This window comes from Primulina eburnea, chromosome 3, assembly GCF_022965805.1.
Source record: "Primulina eburnea isolate SZY01 chromosome 3, ASM2296580v1, whole genome shotgun sequence".
NCBI classification, from domain to species: Eukaryota; Viridiplantae; Streptophyta; class Magnoliopsida; order Lamiales; family Gesneriaceae; genus Primulina; species Primulina eburnea.
The window spans coordinates 2802635-2816380 of NC_133103.1; the positions used below are offsets into that span (position 1 = coordinate 2802635).

The following is a 13746-nucleotide window of genomic DNA, read 5'->3' on the forward strand; positions in this document are numbered from 1 at the left end:
TAAGATTTGCAAGTATATTTTATTTTGAACTATTATAATTTGTATATTAATGTATAAATTGAATTCAGTGAAATATGACGAAAATTTGGATATTCGAATTAATTTTATTTAAATTTGAACTTGGTTTGAAATTCGAAAATTTTAAAAAAATTTGTTCGAATTCAGTTCGAATTAAAGTTAGAGTTCGACTCGAAAGATTCAAACGTGTTCATTAATTATTCGAACTATCGCTAAAAAACAAGTATTCAAACTACTCAAAATTTATTTATTTATTATATAATTATATTATATTAATAAAATATTAATATTCGCGATCACTCGTGAATTATTAACCAAAATAATTTAAACTCAAGTTCGGAACCAAAAAAAATTCGAACATTTTCGAGTTTGGTTTGAATTTGATAAACTTAAATATGAATCAAATATTTTTCGAACTGGTTTGAAAAAACAATTTGTTAAAATATATTATTATTATTATTTTTCTTTGAAATGACAATATATTATTTTTGTTTGTAGCCAAATTAGCCAACTATTTGGTAAAAAAACTATAAAAATAAGATTTAAAAAAAAAAACATCGAGTAAAAGTGAATATAAAAACTTGAAGCTTAAGTAGAGTTAGTTTAATCGATTTTTTTTATATATAAAATATCTGAAAACAAGCTAAATGAACTGATTTGATCGTATTTAAAAAGCCAGAAATAGAAATTATGAATTTAAAAAAAATAGAATTTTGAATTTAATTGACCTGCAAATTTAATTTCATTTAACCAAAGTTTTGCTAGTCGTCAATAATAATAATAAAAATATGGTAAAAAATTCCCAAATTTTGTTATTTTCAAATATTTTTAGGAATTATTATTATTACTAAATGGTGAAATAGTTATTTGTTATATGATATCTTCGTCTTGGTACATGATATCTTATTTTTGTGAATATTATCTACACATCGTTTTAACAAATAAGATCTCATCATACATATAATTTTAAAAAAATAATCATATATGACATAGTTTGGTACATAGGATAAGGGAATGATTGATAAATAATCCTCCTTATTCCATGTTTGGTACATTTTTAAAAAGCTCATGATAATATCATGGGCCCTTGATAAATAATTTTTTTGAAAGATAAAATATCCCTTCTATTAGGTGTGATAATTTTTATTTATGGATAAAATACATTACAAATGACTTAATTACCCTCAATTTATAATTGAATTTTTTTTTTAAATCTATGCAAGTAGGTAGAAATTAAAATCAAATGAATATTTTATTTATTTTTATATATTATATAATATGATAAATATATAAATGAATTCGAGATAATTATATAAATAATTTTTATAAATCTTAATAAAATTATTAATATCACCCGATTAACATTAGAATTTGATATTTGACTTGACTCACAAAATCAAGAGCTCAATTATCATATTATATAATATATAAAATTAGGTAAAAATAAATAAATCATGCAAGCACTATCGACGTATGAACAAATAAAAAATATGAACTCAAACAACAACTTTGAAATTATAAAATTTATTATGATAATGTTAATTTTATCATTATAATCTAATATATAAATTTAATCACTTTCATTAAAATCATACAAAATATTAAATATAAGGGTAATGCTATGTGTACATAATGGGTTACATAGAGGCTTACATGTAATTATTAAATAATTATTAAATTACAATTAAACCCTCATCCTAAATTGATAGACTACACATTCCATTCATTATTTCTTCTCCTATCAATAATATTAAATTGTTTTTTTTAATGCAAGTCCTGAGATTTATCATACAATTTTTTTTTTAAAAATATATTTTGATAAATATTATATTTTTCAATATTTAATAAATCATATAAAAAATTAATAGTAATGATTTTTAAAATTAAAAAAATTAATGATTGTAACTACAATAATAAATTATTATATTGCCAAAATTAGAATTAGACAAACGAAACAATCTACAATCTCTTTTACGAATCTACACCTAAAACAAACGAAACAACAAATTGGAAGAAAAAAACTAACCTTGATTTATAGTAATAAAGATGTAAAACAAAGAAAATAGATGGTCGTCTCGATAAGCAATAGAATATTTCTATGATCTCGATTTTTTCTTCGTCTTTACCGCATATGGATTTGGAAGCGAGGGTTGGGAGAGGAGAAGAAAGATACGATCAATCGATTTGGAGTGAAGGCTGAGATAGGAGAAGAAATAATTAATAGAATAGGTAGTCTATCAATTTAGGATGAGAGTTTTATTTATAATTTAATAATTAATTAATAATTACATGTAAATCTCTATGTAACCCATTATGTACACATAACATTTTTCTAAATATAATATCTTATATCTTATTTATCTTTAACTTATCCTTATATTATATATCACGCACTTGTCCTATAACATATATATACAAATCTTGATCATCCATAATGTCTGAAATAAACCCTTCATCCTCATCATCTCCGGATTAACCAACGACGGGACACAGAAGAAACACACTCTTCTGCACATTCTCCATGTATTTCTTCTTCTTCGACATAATTTTATCAACTTCTTCAGATTTTGGTAATCTGTTGTCGATTTAAGTTTCAGAACCACATTTTTCTTTGAGTTTGTATGCTTGAAATATTTGATAATCAACCCATTTCTCCACCATTCATTGTCCAAGATCTTAACTTTCAGTGAACCTAGGTTGTGCGACAGGGGCTTTGATGGGATAAATTTGCATTCAAGGAGTAACACGCTCATCTCCCTTGATTCTTTTTGCTATTCTTTAAAAGGTCAGCCCTTTTTTGGCGTGGAGTCTGAAGATTTCACTACGCTTTTAATTCAATGAAGAAGTCGGACAGTTTTAAATGGGAGGATGGAATTATTGGTAGTTCGAACAAATTTGTATGCGTATTATAATTGAACTTTTAACGATTCTTATTTCAATTGAGAAGGATAAACAGATTTTTCGGATTCCTCTTAGCTTTCTCTTGAGATGCATTTAATATTTTCTGATTTTACTACTGGTCATGCTTTGTTTTCAGTTTCGAATGGGTAGGTTATTTGAAGAGTTAAACTTTCTTGATGTTTCCTCCCTTATTCTTGAGTACCGCATACTTCATGAAATTCTTTACTTCTGCCAAGCACGATGCTGTTTACCTTTGTGTGACACAGCAGTAGCGGGATGGATTTTGGAATATAATAACATCGTTTATTGAATTATCTATGTGCTTGACTCCGTTCGAAGTTTGAACTTTGTGAGTGGATAATCTTAGCTTCCCTCAATGACAGTGAAGAAAAACAGAAAATGATTGAAACCTTTTTTCTGACCGTTTCTCCAATATTGTTTTCTTCACCAAAAAAGATGAATTCATTATTTCAGTTTTACCCATTTTATTATTATATATGTTTAATTGTTCCTTAGGAACTCTGTTTATTTGTCTTCTCCAGTTAATCCCTGTTCCGCCAAATAGAACACGATTTAGGGAGAAACAAAGGGATAAGCAGCGAAAAATGGCATGTTTGCTATCAATCAGTTCTTTATCTTCAAGTATCACCAATCTTAACATCAACCAGCCTTTGATCAACAAGTTTGAATCAAGAGGTCTGTCAAGATTTAAGGTTTTATCAGGTAAATCTACCTCCCTGGAATTTCTTTTGTTTACTGCATTTTGCTAACTTGATAAAACGCACCGGCCAAAATCATTTCCTTTCAGGCCTGCATATGGTAACAAAGAAAGACTTATGTAAGAAGAAAGATTTGCATGTTGTTTTAGCAGTAAAAGATACTAAAGCAATTGTTGAGAAAACAGAGAAAAAGAATGTGAGGACATTTAGGAAAGGTGATAAAGGTTTGATTTTGAGTGAAGGGAGGGATGGAGATGAGAATTATGGGCCTATATGCCCTGGTTGTGGCGTGTTCATGCAAGATAAAGACCAAAATCTCCCTGGATATTATCAGAAAAGAATGAAAGTGGCAGAACTGGCTGATGGCGAGGAGGAGATTGAGAGTTTTGATGAGTTTGAAGAAGATGGCGAGGATTTTGAGGATGACGTTGTGGTGAAATTGGATGATAGTGAAGAGGAAGAAATTGATTGGGAATCAGGAGAATTTGGATCGGAGTTGGAAGATGTGGAAGATGATTATTTGAATGAACTAGATGGTTTTACTCCAGCTGGTGTTGGTTACGGAAACATTAATGAGGAGACAATTGAAAAGGGAAAAAGGAAAAGAGTTTCAAAGGCCGAGAAAAAAAGAATGGCTAGGGATGCTAAAAAAGAGAAGGAGGAAGTGACGGTCTGCGCTAGGTGCCATTCGCTGAGAAACTATGGGCAGGTGAAGAATCAAGTGGCAGAAAATTTAATACCTGATTTTGATTTTGATCAGTTGATTAGTAAGAGGTTGATGAAACCCTCAGGGAATGCAGATGCTACCGTGTTGGTTATGGTTGTTGATTGTGTTGATTTTGATGGGTCTTTTCCTAAACGTGCGGCTAGGTCCTTGTTCAAAGCATTTGAAGGAGGGAAAGACGGTTTTAATCTTAGGAACAAGTTGCCTAAGCTTGTTCTTGTGGCGACGAAGGTTGATCTTCTCCCTTCTCAAATTTCACCTACACGGTTGGATAGATGGGTTCGACACCGTGCTAAGGCAAATGGAGCACCTAAACTCAATGGAGTTTATTTGGTTAGTTCACGGAAAGATTTGGGCGTGCGAAATTTGCTGGCTTTCGTGAAGGACTTAGCTGGGCCTAGAGGGAATGTTTGGGTGATTGGGGCTCAGAATGCTGGAAAGTCAACATTGATAAATGCTTTTTCAAAGAAAGAAGGGGTGAAGATTACAAAGCTTACAGAAGCTGCTGTTCCAGGAACAACCCTTGGGATCCTGAGGATTGGAGGAATATTATCAGCTAAAGCTAAGATGTATGATACTCCTGGTCTTTTACATCCATATTTGATGTCTGTGAGATTGAACAGGGATGAGCAGAAAATGGTTGAGATACGTAAAGAACTTCAACCTCGAACTTTTAGGATAAAGGCAAGTTATTGGATGACCTTGTTTTATTTCTTCTGGCATTTCATATCACCTTCACTTTTCAAAGCAGTTAAATGTTGTCTGCCCTTCTCAACCCCAGATTACATATGATAAATTATTGTAACATCTGCAGACAGGTCAAGCAATACATGTTGGAGGCTTAGTTAGACTCGATCTTAATCAAGCTTCTGTGGATACAATCTACGTGACTGTATTTTTGTCACCAAGTGTTTCTCTTCATCTAGGAAAGATTGAAAATGCTGATGAGACCAAGAGCAACCATGCTGGAATTAGGCTGCAGGTAACGATTTTGACCACAGACCTAATGAGAGAAGCTTTTACTGCATCAATCCCATGGAACTTACACCAAAACTGTCTAACAGAAATATGTCAAATTTTTGTGCTTTAATAAAGATTGGACAAATCATTCGTTCTTTTTATACAAAAATTTTTCATCCTCTTTATTCAAATATTTCCGGATTCGTCCACATAATTCTACAACTCAGCTTCCCATTCGTAGTTTCAGTCAATTGGTTTGCCTAGCATGCTCTTCAAGACGAACAATATGCATGAAATTCCTGTGCAAACTGAACGAAATCTCCTTAAGACCACACCTTCCTCATTTATCATCAGTGTTTGTTACTTTATTTATTATTTATTTATCCAGCTGCCTGCTGTCTTTGTCCTCGCTCCTTTTCATCATATTGAATGATGATAAAAAGTTCTTAGATTAAATTTGTTACTCACTCATTTTGACCTTTTTGGGTGTTTTTTTTCCAGCCACCCGTTTGTACAGACCGAATTTCTGAACTGGGAGCTTGGGAAAATAGAGACATCAATGCATCTGGAACCAGCTGGGATGTGAACAGCGTTGATATTGCAGTAGCAGGCTTAGGTTGGTTCTCTTTGGGTTTGAAAGGCGAAGCAAATTTGAGTTTGTGGACGTATGACGGCATCCAGATCACTTTGCGTGAACCTTTGGTACTTGATCGTGCTCCATTTCTCGAACGCCCTGGATTTTGGCTTCCAAAGGCGATATCTGATGCAATAGCCAATCAGAGTAAACTTGAAGCTAAATCAAGGAAAATTGAAGACAAGAGAGAAGAGTTGCATTCAGATATAACAAGTTGAAGAGAAAACCCTGGTTAAAGTCGATGCGTTATTTTGAAAATGCTTTACCAGTCCAGGGAAGGTCTTATGGTCGAACCAAAAGGAACATCAGTATTTTGAAAAACTGGCAAATGTAGGTAGATCAGCAAGATGCGCAGGTAATGTTTTGATATCTTTCTGATTATCCCGGAGAATTTTTTTTTCAAGAAATTTAATGATAGAAATATTGGGAAACAAGGTGATTATTGCGTCTTCTGAATGGGATATTCTTATTTCTTACCGAAGAGATGATTTTAGCTCAAAATGTGGTGGATTGTATAGTTTTATGATAGCATGTGGCCATGTGGGTACCTGTAAATATGAAAACATAGTGTTTTTGGTTAGTACTTGAAAAGTAATGTAAGTTATTTAAGTCATGACAAATAGAATTTAGTAGATGAACGATTAAAGTAAAACTTGAGAGTAAAGTTGGTATATTTCAATATGTTTCCAATTATGCAAATAAAGATGATCTCATACCTTTTGTTCTTTTCAACGAACGATTCATGGGCGGCATATGGTGAATTTAAAATCAAATTGTTCCGAGTCATATGTAGTAAATATGAGAAAAAAAAACACTGAAAATACAAATAACACGTGCTCATTTAATTTATTCCTTTTGGTATCTACAACATCTTCTCTTCATGTAGAGGTTTCCATGCTTAAAAACTAAGAGACATCAAACTGTGAACAAGAAGTACAAGGGGTTGGAACCTTGTTCTGTACATAAGATTACAAGAAACAGAGACTACTTATGAACTGAGATCCACACACACACAGAGTCCATTGTGGCTGCTGAATGAAACGGGGGCTGCACTTGGGGTTAACATGTTTGGCTGGCTTATCTCACGGCTTCACAGGATCCCTCGGGATTCTATGGTTTGTCACGCTCATGTTCTTGACAAGTGCTTCGGCATTCTTGCTAAAACCTAATGAAAAGTAATCATAGCATGTAAAATACATCAATATGGCAAAATTTATTACAGGAAAAAAAATAGAAACAGAAGTACAGAACTGCGCTACAAGAAGTTTCAGGAAAATTTTGAAGTTTGCTAAATATACTGCAAGAAGATGGTGTAACATGGCACCATACAAATTTTTCCGTTTAAGTAAAACTACGATTTTAGATTGGGATTTTAGATTGGACATAGAATTTCCATGAAAACGGTATGATTGAAACCACTACTCCAACTATTATAAAAGGGTAAGATATGCAAGACACCTTACTTGGTACTTACCCAGCCATCAAGTATGACATTTCAGCATGTATCAATGTTCCTTTCGTAAAGTTTTTCCTCTTTCTTTTGGTGAATTCCTTTTGCATACATATAAAAAATGCGTTCCTTTTCACTTTTCATCCAAATTCCAATACAAGACCAAATACATATCACTTCAAAATGTAATCATATAAACAAAATCTTAACAACCACATGCATAATATTTTCGATCATAGAGGTTCATATAAAGTATTCTTTAAAATCAAATTTTTTAAACGAATAATCATTCCCAAATTGGATCTTTTTGAAACCCAAAAAAATAAAATAAAATAAGTATTTTTTGAAGAACAAAAATCGGATTTTAAGTGCGTAGGTAAGTTACCATTTTCATGCATTCCCTTCACTTGCTTGCTCTCACGATCAGTTTCAGTCTCAGATGACTGGAGAAATTCCTCAAACTGGGCTTCCATAGTCAAGATATCATCATCCACACAGACATCAATGTTCTCGGGCAAGAACTCAAGGGCGTCGTTTCCATCAAATCCGCCGATCACTTCACCAAAATCATCATTTCCTTGTTGCTGGCTGAGCCAATAATCTCGGAACCACGCGGATGTGGTCACCAGGTTCCACCACTCCGGAGAGAAGTCCTCCACCTCCCGCATCGCCGCTGGTACGAACAGTGGTGCATTCGGGTTGAGCACCGACCCTCTTCCAGACACTAGAGCCATTCGAATGAAAACCACCTGAATCAAGCAACAAATATAAAAATAATCTCTAAAAAATCAAGCCGCTTGGAAAACTGAGCAAACAAGTTGAATCAAGCAGAATTACAATCATTATAGGCATCAAAGCTTAAATTCATCGAGTCGAACAAGAAAAAAAATTAATTTGGGTTTGGTTAATGCACATTGAAGTGCAATCTATAGCTCGAGAACCTTGGATCAGACTTCAAAATTCATAAAATAAATCCAAAAAAAACGAATTCAGGTCCGTGGATTCAAATGTAAATATAAATTTACAAACTCAGATCGCAATGAACACTCTGGAAAACGAAAAATAGAGGGATAAATCTGAAATTTAAAAGGAAATTGAGTGGATTCGAATCCATAAACATCACCTTGCAGAAACTATACCGCTCTATGGGATCGAAGTCTCAACAATTGAGCAATGGATCTTACTCAGAGCGGGAGCGGAAGTTACGTAGGCGTACGAGGCGAGATGATTGATCCTAACCTTAGGCCTGGGAAGTGACCGAAGCTAGCCACGGATTGACGACCTCAAGAAGACTTGTCTTTATTGTGGTCCCTACGAGATGACTAAGGTGGTGACTTCATTACAACAGTTTATTTATTATAAACATAATAGAAGAAATGATCGATGAATTATTAATTAGGGATCTAATCGAGTCGAGTCGAATTTTAGAATGTTTGAATTTGGTTCGTTTATAATCGAACCGAGCTCGAACTTTATTTAACGAATATACACATGCTCACGAGCTTATTCAAGCTTTTATCGAGCCTAAACAAACTTCATAAATATGAATTATACATTTAAATTTTCATTAAATTAATTAAAAAGTAAATTATATATTTAAAGAAAAATATATTATTTTTATTAAAATTTATAAATTTATTATAATAAATAAATTTAATAGATTTTTCTATATATTTCATAAATAATATGCAAAATTAATAAATTAAATATCAAAACTATTATTTTTTCATCTAAAAGATTATTCATGAACTTACCAACGAACATGTTCACGAACTAACGAGTCGAATACTGTAAAGTTTGAGTTTGGTTTGTTTATCTAAACGAACATCATTAAACGAGCTCTTATCGAATCGAGTTTCGAATAGCTCACAAACGATTTGGTTCGTTTACATCCCTATCAACTTTTATTTGCTATCAAACTCTGTTAGAAAACATGTCTTTGCACTCATTAATCTACGAAAAAAAAATATATATGTATTCTTTAGATTTATATTTTTTTCTTGAATAAAAATTAGTACACAATATTATAATAATATATGATATTTGAGTACAAAAACTGATTTGTAATTTTTGAGGAGTGAGTCTCATGTGAGACCAGTCTCACGGATCATAATATGTGAGACGGGTCAACCCTACCCATATTCACAATAAAAAGTAATACTCTTAGCATAAAAAGTAATATTTTTTCATGGATGACCCAAATAAAATATCTGTATCACAAATACGACTTGTGAGACCGTCTCACACAAGTTTTTGACATTTTTGAGTATACAAATATTTATAATAAAAATTTTGATATTAATGAATCATTTTTTAAGAATAAAAATAGATACAAATAAATGATATTTGAACATCCATAGTGGATATTGATATTGATATATTTGTTCTAATTTTGCTTAAAATCTTATCTTTTATTCAGATATAAAACCTGTTGATATTCAAATATCATATATTTGTATCATATTTTACAGATTTTATCTAATATATGAACCCAAGGAATGCAGATTTTTTTTTGTGCAATCAGGCATTGCAAATTTTTTTTACAGATAAGGACTGAACACAAATTCATGTTCGAATTTGAAACTTTAAAATCAAGTTACCCGATATTATAAAACTTCAAATTTTACTAGACTGTTGACCGAATTAGAAAATAATAGGACCATGTTGATATCGGATTGAAAATTTTTTTTTAATCTTCAAAGTTCAATCAGTATGTACCTAAACATGACGTTTATTAAGAAAAATATTTGATGATTAAATTACTTTTTTTTTTATATGTAGAATTACAAGTAATAATTATTAAACATAAAAATAATCAAATTTCTTTTTAAAAAGACAGTACGGACCGGATTGGAACTGACTCCAGATTGGTTACGGTTCCGGATCAAGGTTAAAAAAACCAATCCAATTAAGCTAGAATATCGGATGTAGACCGGCCCTAAATCACATTAATTGTTCCAGATTGAAATGGATTATGCTGGATTGGTTTGGACGGATCTGGATCAACCCAGTCCATTAATCACGACAACTCGTAAGCAATCACGCAAGAATCTTGAATCAAGATTAACCAACCAATTACACGTCTAAAATTATACTTTCTGATTTAGACAATAATCCGGCCATTTGAGAACATTGTTTAAACTTTTCTGCATGCATATACGAAATATCTGCTATAACAACAAAATTAAAGAATCGAACTGGATATGCAACTATTTAGGACCATAATCAGCTCGAAGGAAGGATATGGGCAACAACCACTGTAATATCATCATATTTGCCTCCGAAGTGCAGAACCCCAGCTTGGCGGGCATTTATATCAAATGGTGAGCACCTAGTTTTATCCAAGGAGTTCCGGCGGGCCGCCATAGCCAAATTGAAAGCCACCGGATTCTGATCATATCCTTCCCCCAAACACTGCTTTACCACAGCCTCAATATCCTCAGGAAACATATTGTCGAAAAGTCCGTCGGTTCCCGCGACGATGATGTCGTAACACTCTACCGGCACCATGATCTCCTCTGCTTTCTCTAGTACATCGCCACCCTCATATTTTCCCAGCTGATAAGGATGGTTGAATTTGTGCTGCTGTACAGGCGAAGTGTACACAATCTTTCCTCTCCTCATAACCATGAAACGGCTGTCACCCAAGTTTGCCGCACGGATGTGTCTTCCGGAGAGTGTGATGATGCAGGCGGTGGAAGAGCCCTTGGCCTTCGTGTTCGAGAAGGCTTCGTAAAGCACTCGCTTGGGGTCCAGCACTACATCACCACCAGGGTGATTCTTGATTGACTCCAGCGCGTTGCGCATGAGTTCTCTAGAGAATTCTCCTGCGTCTATGCCATTTTCCCCACATCGGCCAACCCCGTCCGCCACACCAATGGCATCGGCCTCCTTCGAGATGAAGTGGGCGTCTACGCCTAGGGGTTTCGACTTGTTATTTTTGGGTGAGTAGAAGGATCCACCAGCCATGTATATTTTCGGACGTCCACGTTTTCTGATAGACCTCTTGAATTTGCGTCTAATGATCACCATTGTCTTGCATTGAATTCGTACGAAAATTTTCCCTTTGGATTGATGTATATGTACACATATACGTCTTGAGAGATTTGCACCAGAGCAGATATTTAAGTAAACCAGAAGGAATGAAATTCTAAATCCAAGTTTGAAAGTGTAGCACTAATTGGACTGAAATTCTATATTACTTTTGATTCCAACTTTTATGTTATTTTCTTGCTAACAAATAAGATTTTGATTATCGCTAGATCCTAGTGATATACGATTTAATTTTTTGTAATCCATATAAATGATTTGTTAGTTTGTTAATCGATTACATCAAACCCATAAAATCTGTGATCCTAAGATTTTATATATTATTTGATTTTCACCTAATTTTTTTTTTGGTTTTTTAGGAAAAAAATTTTGCCGTAGTAAAGGTGAAATGTGATCGGTGGAACTTAGAATTGTTCATGGGACCTAACTTGTTATTACCTACCTTATGTAGAATCCTATTTGGTCCAAATAACTCAAAAACCTATAATTTTTTATTAGAATTAACAGAGAAACACAATGCTAGCTGATCGAGATAAAGCAAAATCAAGAGATTCATCTGTAAACATGATCAATGTCGATGATCACCGGATTCTTCTGCATACCCAAAGAAAACGACTCGGCGAAGATGCCCACTTCGTCTTTGAGGAGGCCAACGCCATTGGAGTGGCGGATGGCATGGGCGGATGTTCGAATATAGGCGTCGACGCAGGAGAGTACTCGAGAGAACTGATGCGCAACGTGGTGGAACCGTGGAAGCAATCAAGAACCGCCGCCGCGAGAGCGCCGTGGACTCGAGGTGCTTTCTTCATGAAGCTTACTGGAAAACCGGCCGCCTGCATCCTCACCATCGCCGGGAGAACCCTCCGCCCAGTGAACGTGGTGGACAGTGGATTCTTGGTTACAAGGTGGGGAAAGATTGTGTATAGTTCACTCACACAGCAGGACAAATTCAACCATCCTTTTCAGTTGGGGAAGACTTCTCGGGCGATACCCCGGACGTGGCGGAAGAATCACGGTGACCGTAGAGAGTGGTGATGTCATAATCGCCGGGACCGACGGGCTTTTCGACAACGTGTATCCTGATGATATAGAGTAAGTGGTGAGGCTGTGTCAGGAGGAAGCGAATGAGCCGGAGTTGGTGGCTTGGACATTGGCTAAGGTGACGCGCCAGAATTCTTTGAATGAAAATATACACACCCCATTCGAGGCGTCGGGCTACGAGGCAGGGGTGCTGCACTTTGGCGGGATATACGCCGATATTACGGTCGTTGCTGCCTTCGTTAATGTCCGTATTAATGTACTTCTTCTGATTATGTTTTGAAGATTTCTTTAATTTGTTGATTCAGTAAATATATACCTGTTCATGTTTTGTAGGAAAATTTGAAACAATATGATGAATACAATTTTGGTCTCAAGTTCACATTACAACGTTACATTGGGGATTACACAGGGTTTTTAAATTTTCTTAAGAATTCATTCATACGATCTTTGATTCAAAATTGAGAACAGATAAGAGCTTCTTTCATTTTATTATGATCAAGAAAATGCCGGTAGACCCATTTTTTATTGATGAAAGCAATTGCATGTGAAAATAAATTTTATTGATTTTTTTACTGTTCATTTATATTGCTAACATATTCTATTCAATATATAAATACCCATAATAATAATCATTCACGGGTAGACTGCTATCTATAAACAATGGTAAAAATTTGTGTGAGACGGTCTCACGGATCGTATTTGTGAGATGGATCTCTTATTTAAGTCATCCATGAAAAAATATTATTTTTTATGCTGAGAGTACTACTTTTTATATTGAATATGTGTAGGATTGACCCGTCTCACAGATTAGGATCCGTGAGATGGTCTCACATGATACTCACTCATGAACAATTATGAAAAAGTTCGAACTCGATATTATCAAATTTAGATCGAATGGTTTACGAGTTGGTTGGATTCATTTTGAACACCTCATCTCGCTCCCCAATTTCAGTTCAAAATTTTAATAATTTTGTCACACGAATAATAAAATAAAGAAAAAAATGAATAATCGTTAAAAAACCAAATATAACGGACTATTATTGAAATTTAACTTAGACAAAAATTGATAAAATATAAATATAAACAACGAAATATACAATTTTTTCTAAAATAAATAACCGAGTGGCCAATTAAAAAAAAAGGAACTTAGATGAGAAAATTTCAATATTAGTCCAGTAAGTTAGTTTGTTTTAAGTTTTAAACGTGAAATTTTTTAATATCGTGTTTTCATTCAATAACTTTTATTTTT

At 33.7% G+C, this 13746-nt stretch overlaps 3 protein-coding genes across 12 annotated transcripts; 1 reads left to right on the forward strand and 2 right to left on the reverse strand.

Moving 5' to 3' along the window:
* Positions 1–2449: 2449 nt before the first annotated feature.
* On the forward strand, positions 2450–6565 carry LOC140825328 (GTP-binding protein BRASSINAZOLE INSENSITIVE PALE GREEN 2, chloroplastic). Of its 8 annotated transcripts, none has more exons than XM_073187037.1 (6): positions 2464–2588; positions 2715–2803; positions 3462–3642; positions 3728–5050; positions 5181–5344; positions 5824–6565. In XM_073187037.1, exons 3-6 carry the CDS (start codon positions 3525–3527, stop codon positions 6172–6174), a joined length of 1956 nt encoding a protein of 651 aa, XP_073043138.1. In that variant the 5' UTR covers positions 2464–2588; positions 2715–2803; positions 3462–3524; the 3' UTR covers positions 6175–6565. The 8 variants fall into 8 exon arrangements, with proteins under 8 accessions (XP_073043142.1, XP_073043138.1, XP_073043143.1 ...); XM_073187039.1 differs by having other exon boundaries at positions 2466–2588; positions 2727–2803; XM_073187036.1 differs by having other exon boundaries at positions 2468–2541.
* Positions 6566–6708: 143 nt separating this feature from the next.
* On the reverse strand, positions 6709–8685 carry LOC140825329 (protein EARLY RESPONSIVE TO DEHYDRATION 15-like). Of its 3 annotated transcripts, none has more exons than XM_073187044.1 (3): positions 8530–8685; positions 7792–8155; positions 6709–7121 (listed from the first exon to the last, which is right to left on the reverse strand). In XM_073187044.1, exons 2-3 carry the CDS (start codon positions 8138–8140, stop codon positions 7039–7041), a joined length of 432 nt encoding a protein of 143 aa, XP_073043145.1. In that variant the 5' UTR covers positions 8141–8155; positions 8530–8685; the 3' UTR covers positions 6709–7038. The 3 variants fall into 3 exon arrangements, with proteins under 3 accessions (XP_073043145.1, XP_073043146.1, XP_073043147.1); XM_073187045.1 differs by having other exon boundaries at positions 8546–8673; XM_073187046.1 differs by having other exon boundaries at positions 8591–8608.
* A 1892-nt stretch (positions 8686–10577) lies between these two features.
* Positions 10578–11932, reverse strand: LOC140828004 (probable protein phosphatase 2C 55). The gene has a single exon (XM_073190971.1). It carries the CDS (start codon positions 11436–11438, stop codon positions 10632–10634), a length of 807 nt encoding a protein of 268 aa, XP_073047072.1. The 5' UTR covers positions 11439–11932; the 3' UTR covers positions 10578–10631.
* Positions 11933–13746: the final 1814 nt, after the last annotated feature.

Excerpts from the sequence above, each read along its gene's own strand:
- LOC140825328 (XM_073187041.1), top strand. The coding sequence starts at position 3,525 with ATGGCATGTTTGCTATCAATCAGTTCTTTATCTTCAAGTATCACCAAT. Across the intron at positions 5,051-5,180 it reads AACTTTTAGGATAAAGGCAA|GTCAAGCAATACATGTTGGA; the intron begins GTTATTGGATGA and ends ATCTGCAGACAG. Across the intron at positions 5,345-5,823 it reads ATGCTGGAATTAGGCTGCAG|CCACCCGTTTGTACAGACCG; the intron begins GTAACGATTTTG and ends TTTTTTTTCCAG.
- LOC140825329 (XM_073187044.1), bottom strand. The coding sequence starts at position 8,140 with ATGGCTCTAGTGTCTGGAAGAGGGTCGGTGCTCAACCCGAATGCACCA. Across the intron at positions 7,122-7,791 it reads GAAGGGAATGCATGAAAATG|GTTTTAGCAAGAATGCCGAA; the intron begins GTAACTTACCTA and ends ACTTTTCATTAG.
- LOC140828004 (XM_073190971.1), bottom strand. The coding sequence starts at position 11,438 with ATGGTGATCATTAGACGCAAATTCAAGAGGTCTATCAGAAAACGTGGA.